The 14,196-nt window shown below is 51.6% G+C and overlaps 1 protein-coding gene across 3 annotated transcripts in view; it reads right to left on the bottom strand.

Annotated features, from left to right (window-relative positions):
• The window catches only part of KATNIP (katanin interacting protein), a 195,523-nt gene that overhangs the window by 31,439 nt on the left and 149,888 nt on the right, over window positions 1-14,196 (bottom strand). For all 3 annotated transcript variants that reach the window (XM_077907116.1, XM_077907115.1, XM_077907117.1), the window contains one exon: window positions 2,137-3,004. In XM_077907116.1, the coding sequence (XP_077763242.1) occupies window positions 2,137-3,004 (868 nt within the window). The remainder of the gene's footprint in view (window positions 1-2,136; window positions 3,005-14,196) is intronic.

Here is a 14,196-nt window from a genome sequence, read left to right as displayed (position 1 = left end):
GCTTAACAAGCATTAAATCTCCAGGGCTTGGTTCTCAATGTGTCATTAAGCCAAGCAGTGAAATGCCTGGAAAGAAATTAAAATGAGACAAAAATCTTCTGAATGTGGACAGGTTAGAATAACACCCTTCACCTTGGAGCTCCCAGAGGTTCTGTGGGTCTGTTTACCAGAAAGGCTCTAGATTGCCTGGCTCTCCCTGGTCAGGAGGCTGCGGTAATGGGGCTCTATAGGGTTAGTAATTCAAGGCATGGATGCTGGAGCAGGATGGCCTGGGTTCAGATCCTGCTCTAGCCCTTCCTGGCTGTGTGACCTGAGGACAGTTACTTAAACCTCACGTTTTCTGTATCTGTTAAATGGGGATGGTGTGAGAATTAAACCATTTGAGTAACGTGCCTGGGCCAGAGCCTAGCTTAACACAACATGCCACGCATTAAGCCACACAAGTTTTTTCTTTACGCCATCCCTTCCATGCTTCAGAGGACCCACCACGTGTCGGGCACCTGGGTCCTGGGGACCCCGATACAGATGGGACATAGTCTCTGCCCTCAAAGAGCTTCTCAGTTCTTTTGCTCAGCTCTCCTCCCTGACACCCAGTCTCAGGGTAAAGTCCAGGTGAGGGTGGGCAGCAGAAGTTTGTAAGGCTGGGGAGGTGGGGGAGGGAGCTCTACCCAGAAGAAGGCGGAAAGGCACCTGGCATCTGAGAGACATGCCTCGGTGGCCTGTGTGACCTCAGGAGTCTGAAAGAAGCCACCAACTCTCTGCATGTCTAAGCACAGACTTGGGCTGAATGCAGACCTTTGGGGTCTGTCCTCTGGACAGTGACAGACTAGATGTTGACCTGATTCACTAGGGAACAGAAACACTGACTTCACATACAGACACACCAGGAGGCAGAACACAGAGCGGGGGCAGTGGTGACGATAAACAGAAGCAGCTAACTCCTGCTGGGTGCTCCCGTGGGCCAGGTACTGTGCCAACCGCTGCACGCATACGGTCTCATTTTACCCTCCCATGAGATGGACATCATTGGCATCATTTTACAGACAAGGGAACTGAGGCTTGGAGGGGTTTCGGAACTTGCCCATTGGGGATGGGGGGGGGTTGGTGGATACTGCCCAGGTGGTTTGACTCCTGAGCAGTGCGGGGTGGGGTGGGGTTCCATTCAGAGGATCTAAGATCTGGTGCTTGCAGAGCACTTCCCACACACCAGGCTCTGGTTCATCATCTTATTCATGCCTCACAACATTGAGAAGGGGGGAGGCGGCTTGTTCTCATTTACAGATGAGGACGCCGAGGCTCCGAAAGTGGATATGCCCGGGTCTGTAAGTCCCAGCCTAGAGGTACCAGACCTAGAAATGGCAGAGGCTGGATTCAAATGGTCTGACTCCTAGCAGCTGTGCTACATACCCTCCCAGTAGCCAAATCTGAGTGCAAATATTTAGAAACCCAACCTTTCAAAGATTCCTCAGATATAATCTACTGCAAAGTTCACACACCAGGTGAGTCCTCCCAGCAGATTTTTTTTTTTGACCCACATACAGGTTTAAAAATAATCTCAATCCAGTGCCAATATTGAAGAATAATATTCTACAGTTCTGATTTCTCTTTAAAAAAGGAGAAGGGAGGTCTGGCACATTGGCCTCGCATTGCTGAATGCCAGAAAGTGGAGGAGCAGCTGCCCCTCTCCAGCACCACAGACCTCACCACTCCCTACAGTACTTCCCACACCCAGGCAAGTGCCAAATGCTATTTATCATCACATTTGTGTTATTTTTCTGATGGTATGCTTAAGAATAAAGTGAAGTCATTAGAGACCTATGTCTCCATCAGAGGTGGAGTAACAGAGCCTAGACTGGAAAGACCACATTGCAAGAGAAATGAGCAAAGGGGATATAACTTGGTGGCAATGACAAGTATATTGAGGAGTTTAACATGCAGAATGGCTCTTGCTCGTTCCGCTCATTGCTGCCACCTCTGTGGCACCAGAGACAGTGAATTTGTGACCATGGGTTGAGAAGAACCTCCTTGCCTTGCAGATGAAGCAACAGAGGTCCACGGAGCCAAATGGTATCATGCCAGTCAGCGGCCTGAGCTCAGGTGTGGTGGCACCTGAGTCAGGCTGCTTCTCGAGCTTACCTCTGCCAGTTGGCTGGCCATCGCTGTGACTGCTCACGAGGGTGTCCTTCCTCGGGCCCCTCCTCCCACTAGCAGGGTGTTCCCTGCTGGAGGGCTGGTTAAAGATGTCAAAGTTGTCACTGACTTTGGGGGTCACCTTCTGGGCTCTCTCCCCAGCAATGACATTCCAGCTGCTTGACCGCCCTGGCTCACGCCTGGGGCCTTTATCTCCAACCTCTGTCTCTTTAGGATCCTCCCCCATAATGTTAATGATGGAGTCTGATGGAAGTTGGCCTCCCCAGTCCAGTGGCTTCTCAGGACTCAGCCAGAGGGGTTTGGGCTTCCTATCTCCCTGCTTCCTGCCCTTCCCTGTGACAGAAGGTTGCAACCAGGATGGGGTTTTTGCTGGCGGCTCAGAGACTTTTCTGCCCATGAGGTTTTCCAGCTGTTGGGTCAGAGAGAGCTCTGGGTCAAGGGGAGGGCGTTCCACAGTGGGGCAGAGCAGGGGAGCACTGGGCACGCCACCCATTGAGGCTGGGGCTGCTGAGCAGCTCGTGTCTTCATCTAACTTGGACAAACTGTCCTTCGTGTTGTCGGAAGGATTCATCTTTTCACCAAATAACTTTCCTTGGGAAGAAACCTTTACATCCGCTCTTGCTCCAGCTGGCTGCGAGAGCTCCCCATCTGTGCCAGCCATCTTGTGGGCATCTCTGCTTTCTCCCGAGAGGGCACCCAGGGCCCTTCCCCTGTTCTCGTCGCTCTCGGGTTTCAGGACCACCGGGATGCTGCGGTCAGCCGGGGCCTCTCCACCTCCTTTGTCTAACGTGCCATCAAAGATGAGATTTTTATTGACATAAAGCTTCACGTTCTTGGCACCGATGTCGAGATCCTGAAAACACAAGATTTGACAAAATGAAGATGCGTGGTGGCATCAGGCGGACATATCACATTTTGGAAGTAGGAGATCCAAAAGAAAAATGGGGAGTGCTAGAAACATGAGCTTAAAAAAAAAAAAAAAAAAAAAAAAACTATAGCACCAGGGATGTTAAATAAAGCCAGTGTCATTTCTGGGTGAACCCTTACAGACTCTATAAATCAAAGGATGTTCACAAAGAGACGGCCCCAATTGCTGCCTTCTCACCATTACTCCCTGCTGGGACATTGGTAATAGCCTGCTAATTGGTCTGCCTGCTTCCTGTCTCTCGCTGCCTTCAACCTCAACTTCACATTGCCAGAGTTCACGCTCCACAAGAGCAGAGCTGGCCCGGTCACTCCTCTTTGTCAAATTGTTCTTGTTTCTTGCTGCCTGTTCTTTAATACATGGTTCCTGGGACCTCTGCTTCAGGAAATCCTGATGTGCACATGAAATGCAGAGCCCCTGGTTCCATGGGGGTCATATTTTGGATGCCCTGAAAGCAGAGCCTGAGGCAGGGGTTGAGTGCACGTTGTTTATTTGGAAGCTGTTCCCAAGAGGGAGTAGGGGGAATAAGATAGGGGAAAACCCCCCAACAGTTTTTGAGCTGGTCCCTCCTGTATGCAGATGGGGCATCCCACTGGGGCACTCGGAGGAACCCACAGAACGCACCTCAGAAGCGTCCCTCCCAAGGTGGGAGGCTGGGGTATCTATCCACTGACCCCCTTTCCTGCTGATGAAGTTTGCCCCTAGGGGCACTGGCTCCTCAGCACACAAGCTGAGGGCACTGGTGGCTCTTGAAAGGCAGAATGACCTGGGAACACTTGAGGCGGTGCCCTGTCCGCCTGCCCACAGGCTGCCACACCCCAACTGCAACCGGAGGTGGGTGGAGGGGATGTGGTGTGGTGCTGTCCTGGTGACAGTTTTCTGGCTGATTCTTTGGCACATGGACGGTGGAGAACCTCAGGCCGATGGGATGGATTCCAAACTCCTCAGCATGACATATATACAGAAGCCTTCACAAAAGGATCCCTGGTTTAGCCTTTCCGTCTCCTCCTCCCCACAACCCTTGCGCCCCCACAGCACGCGGGCATTGAATGCTTCTTTGTTCGTGCTTAAAATATAATCACACCTCCTCCTGCTACTGCCCTGTTTGTCCATTCCCCTTTAGAGCAAAACTCTTTCTTTAAAAACAGCTTTCTCGAGAAATAGAATATGTGCTTCATACCGTAAATCGTGCGTACAACTTGGTAAGTTTCAACACATGTATACACTAAGGTGGATCATCTCCACATCTGTCACCCCCAGAGTTTCCTTGTACCTCTAGGGAATCCCACCCTGCCCACGACTCCCACCCCCAGGCAACCGCCCATCAGCTTCCTGTCACTACAGATTATGCTGCCTTTTCTAGAATTTTTATATAAAAGGAAACCTGTACCATGTACTTTTTTTGGCCTGACTTCTTTCACTTAGCAGAAGTGAGGTTCACTGCGTTGTGTGAATTCATAGTTTTATTCATTTTTATGCTGAGGAGAGGTCTGTTGCAGGGGTGCCCCAAAATCTGTCTGTTCAACTCTGAGGGTCACTGTCATGGATGCTCCTCCTCGCTTGTCTCCTGGCCTCACCCGAGTTGGGCCTCTATGCGGATCCTTCCTTGGCAAGGCTCCAATCGCCGGGTTGATGAAGCTTCCTTGTTAGTCTGGGACAAGTCGGATGTTGTCCTGTTGTCCTGGTGTAATCACTCATAAAACCCATTTTCCACCCTCTAAAGTGTCCTGGTTTGGCTGATAAGTTGTAGGGTTCAGCAGGTTGCCAGATCCACTGGGAGATGCACAGTCCTCAACTGGGGTGGTGGCTCAGCAGGTTACTCCCCTTCTACAGATTTCCTTCGGCGCTTCTGAGCCCTGTGCTCACCTGGTTTCCCTCTGGCCTCTGCTCTCACTGCTGCAGCACCAGGGTCCTTGCTTTTCCTCCTCTTTGCCTGCCCTGGGGCTCCATCCCAGGCTTCCAGCTCTCCCCGCACCCTTTCACTAGGTGTTCTCATCCAGGCTCGAGGTCCCAAATACCATCTTTGTGTTGATGACTCCTGATTATTTTAATTTCGCTTAATTATTTTAATCTCCAACCCTGAACTCTCCACCAGGCCAAGTGACTGCATGACCTCTCTTCTGGGATATCAAACAGGCGTCTCAACCTTATAACATGCTCCAAACAGAATCCATCCTTCCTTCCTTCAGCAAGAGAACAAGAGAGTGAGCAAGGGGGAAGGGAGGGGCAGAGAGATAGGGAGAATCCTAAGCAGACTCCACCCCTAGCATGGAGCCCACCTGACACGGGGCTCAATTCCAGCACCCCAAAATCATGAGCTGAACCAAAATCAAGAGCTGGACGCTTAGCCAACTGAGCCACTCAGGTGCCCCATCCCAAACCGAATTCTTGATCCACTTTTCCAAATCTGGTCTTCGCCCATCTTAAGAGTGGTCCCAGCATTCAACTAGATGCCTCAACCTAGGAGTCCTCCTTAATTCCTCTTGTTCTCTCACTTATGAATCCTACCTGTCAGAAGCCCCCTGCGGGCTACCTCCAAAACCCCTCCCGAATCTCTGACCCCTTGTCCCTGAGCATCTGCTGCCTGTCACCCCAGGGTGGCCACCATCTCTCCCTGAGACAAAGATCAGAGCCTCCCAATTGGCCTCCGTTTCTTCTCTGCACTGTCACTGTGCTCCTGCTCAACACAAACACACTTTTTTGTCTACACAGCGGCCAGTCCTTTTTTTTTTTTTTTTTTTTTTAACAACTTATCAGGTCACGGCAGACCCCTGCTTAAAATGGCCCAGCAATTTCCCACTACACTGAGATTAAATTCCAGCTCCCTTCAGTGAAAAATGAGGCCCATGTGATCTGGCCCCTGCAGACCTCTCTGACCCTGGCTCCTATCACATTCCCTCTCTTATCCTCACTCCCAACACACTGGTCTGACTGCTGCTCTGTGATGCTGCAAAGCTCAAGGCCACCCTGGGACCTGTGCATTGGGCTGCAATGTTCTGCCCCAGACACCTGCAAGGCGGACTCCCTCTTGTCTTCCCAGAGATCTTCCTGAGTGACTTCCTCTTGAGCCCCCGGCCCACCCAATCCCCTCTCTCCCGTCGCTCTGTTTGATTTCCTTCCTGTCTCTGAAATGGTCTTATCAGCTTTTTAGCTTAGATACTGTCTCCCCAACCCCCCAACTCAAATTTCAGCTCCAAGACAGTGGAGGCCCTACCAGTCTTGTCCAAGGGCCCAACAGGTACCCGGCACATAGCTGGCACTCAACACTTGCTTTGGAACTGCAAGAGCATGAACACACGTATTCTTCTCCAGGATGGCACTGCTCTCTGATGGCTTCCTGAGAATAAATCTGATCAGAAAAATGGCAGCCTGTTGTTTCACCTCTAGATCAGTTTCCACCTTGCTTTGGCTGTTGATCTGCTTTTGAGATATAGGATCTGAGACCCCAGGGGTGTCCATCTCTACTCATTCCCCACCCTCTGCCTTCCTGCAGCTTGGCGAGTAAGCTCTAACTAAATTTCTAGTTCACCAAGTTACGGCCACAGAGGTTTCCGTAGCAATTTAGAAGGAGAAGCATCAAGCCTGTGTTACACCACAGGAACTCGGCTTCAATCATCCAATTGCGGGATGGCAGGCTACTATTTGCCGACTGTCAGAAAAGTCGATTCTCAAAGCACTCTTTTACATGTTTATATGGATGTGTTCTCTGTTTAGTGGAGGCACAGAGCAAGTGCGTGCTGTGAATTAATCAGGAGACAGCTATTCGAGAAGGACAGCACGGGCAGCTTCAACGACTCGTTCTGCACAATTACCACCACGGAAACATCTGGCGACACAGAAACACTCTCATTTCAAGAGGTGACGGGGGTGGTGGGGAGGCCTTCCGGTCCGGCGCAGTCACGAGGTGGGCACCCGGGCTCTCACAATGAGATGTCTGGCTTCCGAAGTGTGTTTGTCTACATTCCACGGACAGCCTGGAGCACCACCTGACCTCTAGCCGGCTGCTGCCTAGCTCCCGCCAAGACGTCTGGCGGGGGAGGGGACAGAAGGAGGGAAGCAGGTTGAGGCAGGGTGCCTGGTTCTCAGGCCTGCAGGGGCCAGGCAGGTGGGGGAGAGATGCATTAAGGTGGAACCTCAGGATGTGATGGGGGTGCGTGGGGAGCCGGGAGGCTCAGGCTCTGCCTGACGGTGCTTCAATCTGGCAAGTTTCCAACACTCCGCAGGCCAAACAAGCCATGTCTGTATGTGGATTTGGCCCAAGGATCATCAGAGTGGGCTCCCTGGCTGGGAGCAAGTAGTAGTCACTTCACTGGGGATTCCAAGTATGAAAAAAACAAAAGGCTGCATCATCTCACACAGCCGTGGGCCTCAGAGCCCCTCTTGCAGATGACGACACTGAAGCTCAGCCTTCCCCGAGGTCATGCTGCTGGTGTGCGGGGAGCCACTCTGCCTGGCATCTCCCTTTGGGTCAGGCTAGACCACAAGAAGGCCTGGCCACTGACAGAATGACTTGCCCTGGGTGGAGCTCTGACCCCATTTCTAGTTTTCCCTGAGTCCTCACTCCCCCCCTCACCCCCAGAGGTGATCGCTGTGGGAGGGCCTGCACAGGTGTCCTTTCAGACTTTTCCTCCATATTTACCAACATGTTGACGTCCCCATCACCACACCTTGGGGGCGAGGTCAGAACCCATGTGAGATGCACATGTAGTGTACAGGAAGCCGGCCTGAGGACTTTGTAGGCCTGTGTTCCTTGGTGTCCCCGCAGTAAAGATCTGCATATGGGCATGGATACAGGGACAAGATTCTGTTGCTTCAAGAGCCACAATAAGCAGGCATTTAGTCCTCCCCATTTCCCTCCCTGGGCTGGCTTCCAAGAAGTTCGGGGTGGGGGCACCTGGGTGGCTCAGTTGGTAAAGCATCTGCCTTCAGCTCAGGTCATGACCCCAGGGTCCCAGCCGTGTATCAGGCTCCCTGCTCAGTGGGGCGTCTGCTTCTCCCTCTGCCCCTCACCTTGCTTTTGCTCTCTCTCTCTCAAATTAATAAAATCTTAAAAAAAAAAAAAAAAAAAAAAAGAATCCAGGGTAAAACTCCTCCTACTCCCTTACCCTTCAGAGCTGTGTATGTGTGCTTCCTTGCTTCCTTGGGGTTTTTCCTTCCCCACTTAACTAGAGTTACCATTAGGCCTCTGTGGACGCTGCCTCAAGCCCCTCTGTCACGGGTTTTCAAAGGGACACCTTGAAACCCTCTGGTTGGCGTGTGGTGAATGGGAGCATCCTTCCTTGTTCACAACCCGACTATACTGTCCTTCTTTACACAACTGACAAGAACCAACCATGTTGAGACCGTCATGCATTCTGAATACGACAATATTAATATTATTTCAATCTATGTAACTTAATTGACTTTGCAAGCCCACTTTCCGCCTTGGCCCCGGTGTCGAATGACATCTCTCTTCCAATGAGCGCACGCGCCACTCAGCAAAGATTAATGGTGGTGCAGCTCTGTTATGACAACAATCCCAGCAGAGGTGTGGGCATTTGCATTCATGAAGCACTTTCCCCAGAGACAAACGCCTGCCTTAAGCATAGCTGACAACACCCGGAGAACGCTGGGAGCAAGCAGTGTGGCTAGGCCGAGTGCTGAAGGCCGGGCAGGCCCCCTAAAAGCAGACCCCAGCTCAGGCACCCAGCTGGAGCCAGCCCATCTGCACAGAAGCTGGGTCTCATACATATGCAGCTTGTGGGGGCCATGCTGAAGGCGCCCACACTCCATAGGTTCTGTTATGACCTAGAGGCTCTGGGCTGACTGAGAGGGGGTTCACCTTGATATAAGGTTTATCCAGAATGTGGGGCCTTGGGGATTGAGCCGTTGCTGCCTAGGGGCCAACATGCAGGCTTCAGGCACTGGCTCAGGGGCTGACTCCTCCAGGAATCCCCTGCCCCCCCATCCCTTCTTCCCCTCTTCCCCCCTCAGGTGGAGTTGAGGGTCCTCCTCTGGGCTCTCGGAGCTGGGCTTACCAGCTGGAACCCTGCACCTCTAGCCGGTGAGCATCCACAGGTGTGTGCCTGTCCTCATGTGGATGTAAGACCTTCAAGGACAGGGTACAGGCCTAATTCTGATCTTTCTTGAGGCCTAGCTCTGGGAACTGAACGTGCTCCTCCCTGGAGCACCTGAACTTGAATGTTTTATGCGGAGGAGACCTTTAATGGCCTTTTACACGTCCCTTGGGAAGAAGAGCAATGAGAACCATTTTTTGATGTAGAAACTTGGAAGAAGACGGTGAGACACTGTGACATTTGACAAGCACCTACTTACTACATGCTGGGCTCTGGGCCAAGCACCCTGGCCCTCCCAATATCACAGACTCGGGACAACAGGTGTGGATGGGATGTGACAGATCGGGTCACTAACTAGAGGCCCGACAGCTGAATCTGTGTTGGTCTGCCTCCCAGAGCAGTTAAAATTTTCAAAACTAGTTGATAATATCTAAATATTGGGAGCTTTCACATGCCAATTCACACTTCTGGAATATTCAGGCCACCTGGCATCACGGGGCCAGCGCCAGAGGGCAGTGACCGCTGCCTCGACAGGGCATGGCTCTCCAGCGACCACAGTCCCTACTGGAAGGCAGGACCGTGTGATGGGCACCAGATGGCCTGGTAGTCATGTGATCACTGGCAAGCTGCTCTGCTTTCCAATGCCTCAGTTTCTCTCTCTGTAGAATGGAGCTAATCATGCCGTACCCATCTCATAGGACTGCTGGGTGAAATAAATGAGCTGAAACATGCAAAGTCCTTTGCATGCTGCCTGACACACAGCATGTGCTCAAGAAATTTAAGTTACCATCACTGCCTCATACTCAGTCCACTGCCTGGGTGTGATGTACCTGCCAAGCCTGGCTGCTAGGGGCTTGCGTGGCCCGGAGACTCCCTGCTCCCCTAAGGCCTAGTCCAGTGAGCCCCCTGTTCCAGGCAGAGGCTGGCAGCGGGCCTAGGAGGAGTCCCTCTCACTGTCCTCAGGCCAGGACTCAACTAGATCTGGGCTGAGGCCCCAGAATGCAATTCTTACAATTTTGTTTAATCTAATACATAACACTCAGGGGCCTTTCGTGGTCCTGGCCTGTGCAGGATGCAAAGGAAGAAAGCAAGGTTCATCTTAAGGAGTTCATGATGGTCTGTGCCTGTAGTGCCACAGTGGTGGGAAGGGGTGCGGGGCCTATGATGAGCTAGAGAACACACACCCACCAGTCCAGAGGGTTCCCAGGGGCTACTCAGCTCCAGCTGGTAGACGCCATACAGAGAAGGTTGCCACTTCAGCAAAAGCCAATTTTCAAATGTTGTCAAGTGGTTCACAAGCTGAACAACACTGTGAGGGCCAAATGGGGTGGGATGGCTTTGACCAGGGGGCACCGGTTTCAGATATCAGAGGCTTGGGAAACTGAGGAACACCTAGGGAAGCATGGGACTTGGTGCCTGGAAGGGTGTGGCTAGAGACCACCAGAAGGGGCCCAGGGCAGGCTAGGGGTGTGCAGGAGGCTTGCATGGGAAGAGAGAAGGACCTTGATGTCTCCGAAGGCAGGGTTTGTAATTGGACAGTCCAGGCATCCTGGATTCTGGGAAGGGCAGGAGCAAAGGCATGGCAAAGAGAACAGTTTTCTGGGGACCAGAGGGAGATAAGTTACACAAGGATGGAAGAGCCAGAGGGCCAGTTTTGGGGTCTGGGAGCGGCAATGTGGTGTCACAGCGTGCCACTGTGTCACGGAGTCTCGTGGGAGTGGTGGGGACTGTGGTGCCGTGATTCAGCTTCCCTGAAGCTCCCAAGTGTGGATGTGGCCTGGTGTCACCAGATCTTTGTTTCTCAGTAAAAGTCAAAAATCCATATTTTCATGTGAAACCTCCCAATTTTTAAAAGCTGGCAAATCAGAGAATTTTTGTAAACCCCACGTGAGCCGGCTGAAATGTGTCTGCGAGCTGCCTGGTTGGTGGGGGTGCAGTCTCTGTCACGGCCTCCTTCCCAGAATGTACCAGGACAATGTGCTGGCAGTGGACCTTGCCACTCCCCAGAGGCCCGCAAGCTTCGAGGCCCCCAGCTCCTCCCCTGGTTCATCCCCCATCACTGCACTGGCCCCGTTGAACTGTGGTTTGCTTTTGATCCCTCTGGACCCCCCTGCCTGGGTGTGAGCTGGCAGGGGCAGACAGCGTGTCTGAGTCTTGGCCCCAGCACAACAGCCGAGTGTGGGGGATCGATAAGCCTCTGCTGATGAGACAGTGGGCTGAGCAGCTGAGTGAGGGGAGCAGAGATATGGGATGCGTCCCACTTAGGGGCCAGTAGGCAGAAGGCGGGGGGGGGGGGTGGGGGTAAGGAGCAGCTGGGTTTGGAAGGAGGCAGGTTTTGGCAATGGAAATAGGACTTAGGGATGATTGGCAGAGAGGGGCAGGGGGAAGAAAGGAGGACTCAGAGGTGGGAGTGAGATGCTGTGGCAGGCAGCAAAAGGGAGCAGAGGACCGGACCAGCTGGGGCAGACCCTCGAGGGCTTCGGTGTGTGGGGTTGGAGTATCAGTGCCTTGCTGGGCAGAAATGCCAAAGACAAATGTCTGGGGGCCATGAGGGAAGCTTGGTTCAGAAGTTAAGCTTTGGAAAAAGTTTAGATCTGGGAGCTGATGAATTAGTTCAACAGCATGTGACTTGTGGGTTCTTGGAGAAGAAGAAAAAAGACCTAGTTTGGATATTATTTCCTATGTTCCCTTCTCGTGGAGACAGCAACCTCAATTTTCCATGGGGCATCCATCCTTCCCCCAACCTCCATTCAGAGGGATATTGTGAGCCCCACCCCAGGTTGCCTGGCTGCTGGGCCCTAGATCTGGGGCCTTCATGAGGACAATTTCTTTTGCAAGGGCTGCTAAAATCAGGAGTCTTGACATCATTAGGTTCCACTCCCTGGAGCCTGAGGATGAAGCCAGCACAGAGGAAAGCAGAGATGCATGAAGGAGGGGGCAGATCCTGGATGACATCATGTGAACTCCTGGATCCTGCCATGCCTGAAGCCAGCCACTCCATACTCTCCTGTTATGTGAGCCGATGAACTCCCTTTTGTGCTTAAGTCAGTTTTAATTAGGTTTTCTGTCCTTTGCTGCCAAGAGAATCCTGATTGATACACTAGCCCTGGGACTGAGAACTTTAATCAATAGGTTCAGTTACTGAATCCATGCTGGCCCAGGTGGACAGGAGGCAGGAGAGAGGGAAGCCCTACCCCCTAGGGGGTCTGGGATTTATCTAGACTGTCACCTGCACGTGGGTAAGCAGTCCTTCCTACAAAGAGATCTGTCCAGCCCAGCTACTGCTCGTCCCTGCTATAGTCCTCACAGCACAGCACACGAGCCTCAGCTTCTATCCTGGTTCTGCATTTGTCCTGCTGGGAGCAGTCTGGTCTGAATCCCAATCTGCCCTTTGGCTCCTAAACACCTTGGTGTTTTTGTTTTGTTTTGTTTTGTTTTGTTTTAGCATATAGTAGAAGACTTAGCATTTATTCTTTAAAGCATACAGGAAATCCACATATTTCAAATAACCCTACAAGTAATAGATTCTCCGTGTCCTGAATCTAACCAGAATTGGTGCAATTTGTCCATCTCCTTGTGGTTCTCTAGATACATCTAAGGATGGTGCTAACAATTCAGGGAAGCTAGGTGTTCTAGAGTTCTATCCATTTAGACTAACAGCAGAAGCAATTACCGCCCGCCCCACCCCCCAACCAGTAATCTTTAGACCTCTCGTGTCTACTTCCTTAACTCTATCCTTTAGCTTCTTTAACTGTGATCAGGTCTTCGTTTTTCACTGTCCACTGGCAAAGCTTCTTCTTTTCTGATAGTTCTAATTCCAAAGAGAAGGCTTTTGTTTTGCCTTCTTGCAAAAGCTTGCCTCTCCTTCCCATGCTGCCTGGGGGCCTGCCTCAAACCCAGGACTCCTGGGGCTCACAAGGTTACCAGGCCCCTAACCTCCTGAGTGTGGACCCTGCTCACATATTTCGGCACCCTTTGGTGATTGGTAGTGGCTTACATCAAACATGAGGTCAACACCTCAGAAAGCCTCTAGTGCACCTGGATTGGCCCCCTTCCCACCAGTCACCCTGCTAAGATGCCATCGGGCTCCCCAGGCCTGAGGCTGCCCAGACCCTGCCACGGGGCCCAGCCACCAGGCCACGCTAACTCAGCCGACCAAATGAAGGTTGCAGCTTTGACTTTGAAGCCACTGCCATGTTTGGTCTTGGTTTATATCCTGATCCAAACAAACCAACTATAAAAAAAACAATTTTGAGACAGGGTATTGGAATAGGGACTGGGTATTTGATTATCATTAGCACATAGTAATTAATTACCGTCAGGTATGACAGTGGCATTGGGGTTATATAAAAGCAAACTCCTTACCTGTTGGAGATGCATACTGAAGAATTTATGAGTGAAATGGTAGGAGAGCTACAATCATATGGTAGGGGGTAGATGAAACCAGAATGGCAGGATGCTGATTATTATAGAAGTGGGTGAGGGGTGCGTGCGGTGTTACTGAATTCATCTCTTTCCTTTTGAGTTTGTTGGAGAATTCTCCCTCTGCCAAACAGAGGCCTTGTTGAAAAGGCAAATATTGTCCTGGGATGAAAAGAGTCTCTGCGTGGTATATCCCGTAAGCACCAGGACCCTCATCCAAGCCACCATGACCCTTAGATAGGCTATGCCAGAAGCCTCCTTTGGGGGTTCTCTGTTCCCTCTAATCCATTCTCCAAACAGCAGCCAGAGTGATCTTTTCAATTCCTCAGATTATATCACCCCCTGTTCAAAACCCTCCAATACTGACTCTAACAGCTGACACTTGTAGAAGAGCTCACGAAGGCCAGGAGTCATTGTGAACACTTTCCACGTATTTAACTGAACAATAATTACCCCATTTTATGGATGGAGGAACTGAGGCCCAGGGATATGGAGTCATAAGATACTCAAGGTCACACAGATGGGAAGAGGGGGAGCCAAGGTTTGCCCAAGGGGCGCTGGCTCCAATGCCTTTGCTCTGACCACTCCTCTCTTCTGCCTTTCCAGGAATAAGATCTGAAGCAGGGAGGCCCCCAAGACCTG

This window comes from Canis aureus, chromosome 8, assembly GCF_053574225.1.
Source record: "Canis aureus isolate CA01 chromosome 8, VMU_Caureus_v.1.0, whole genome shotgun sequence".
Classification (NCBI taxonomy): Eukaryota; Metazoa; Chordata; class Mammalia; order Carnivora; family Canidae; genus Canis; species Canis aureus.
Note: the sequence above shows the minus strand (reverse complement) of the source record. Positions and strands in the feature narration are given on the sequence as shown.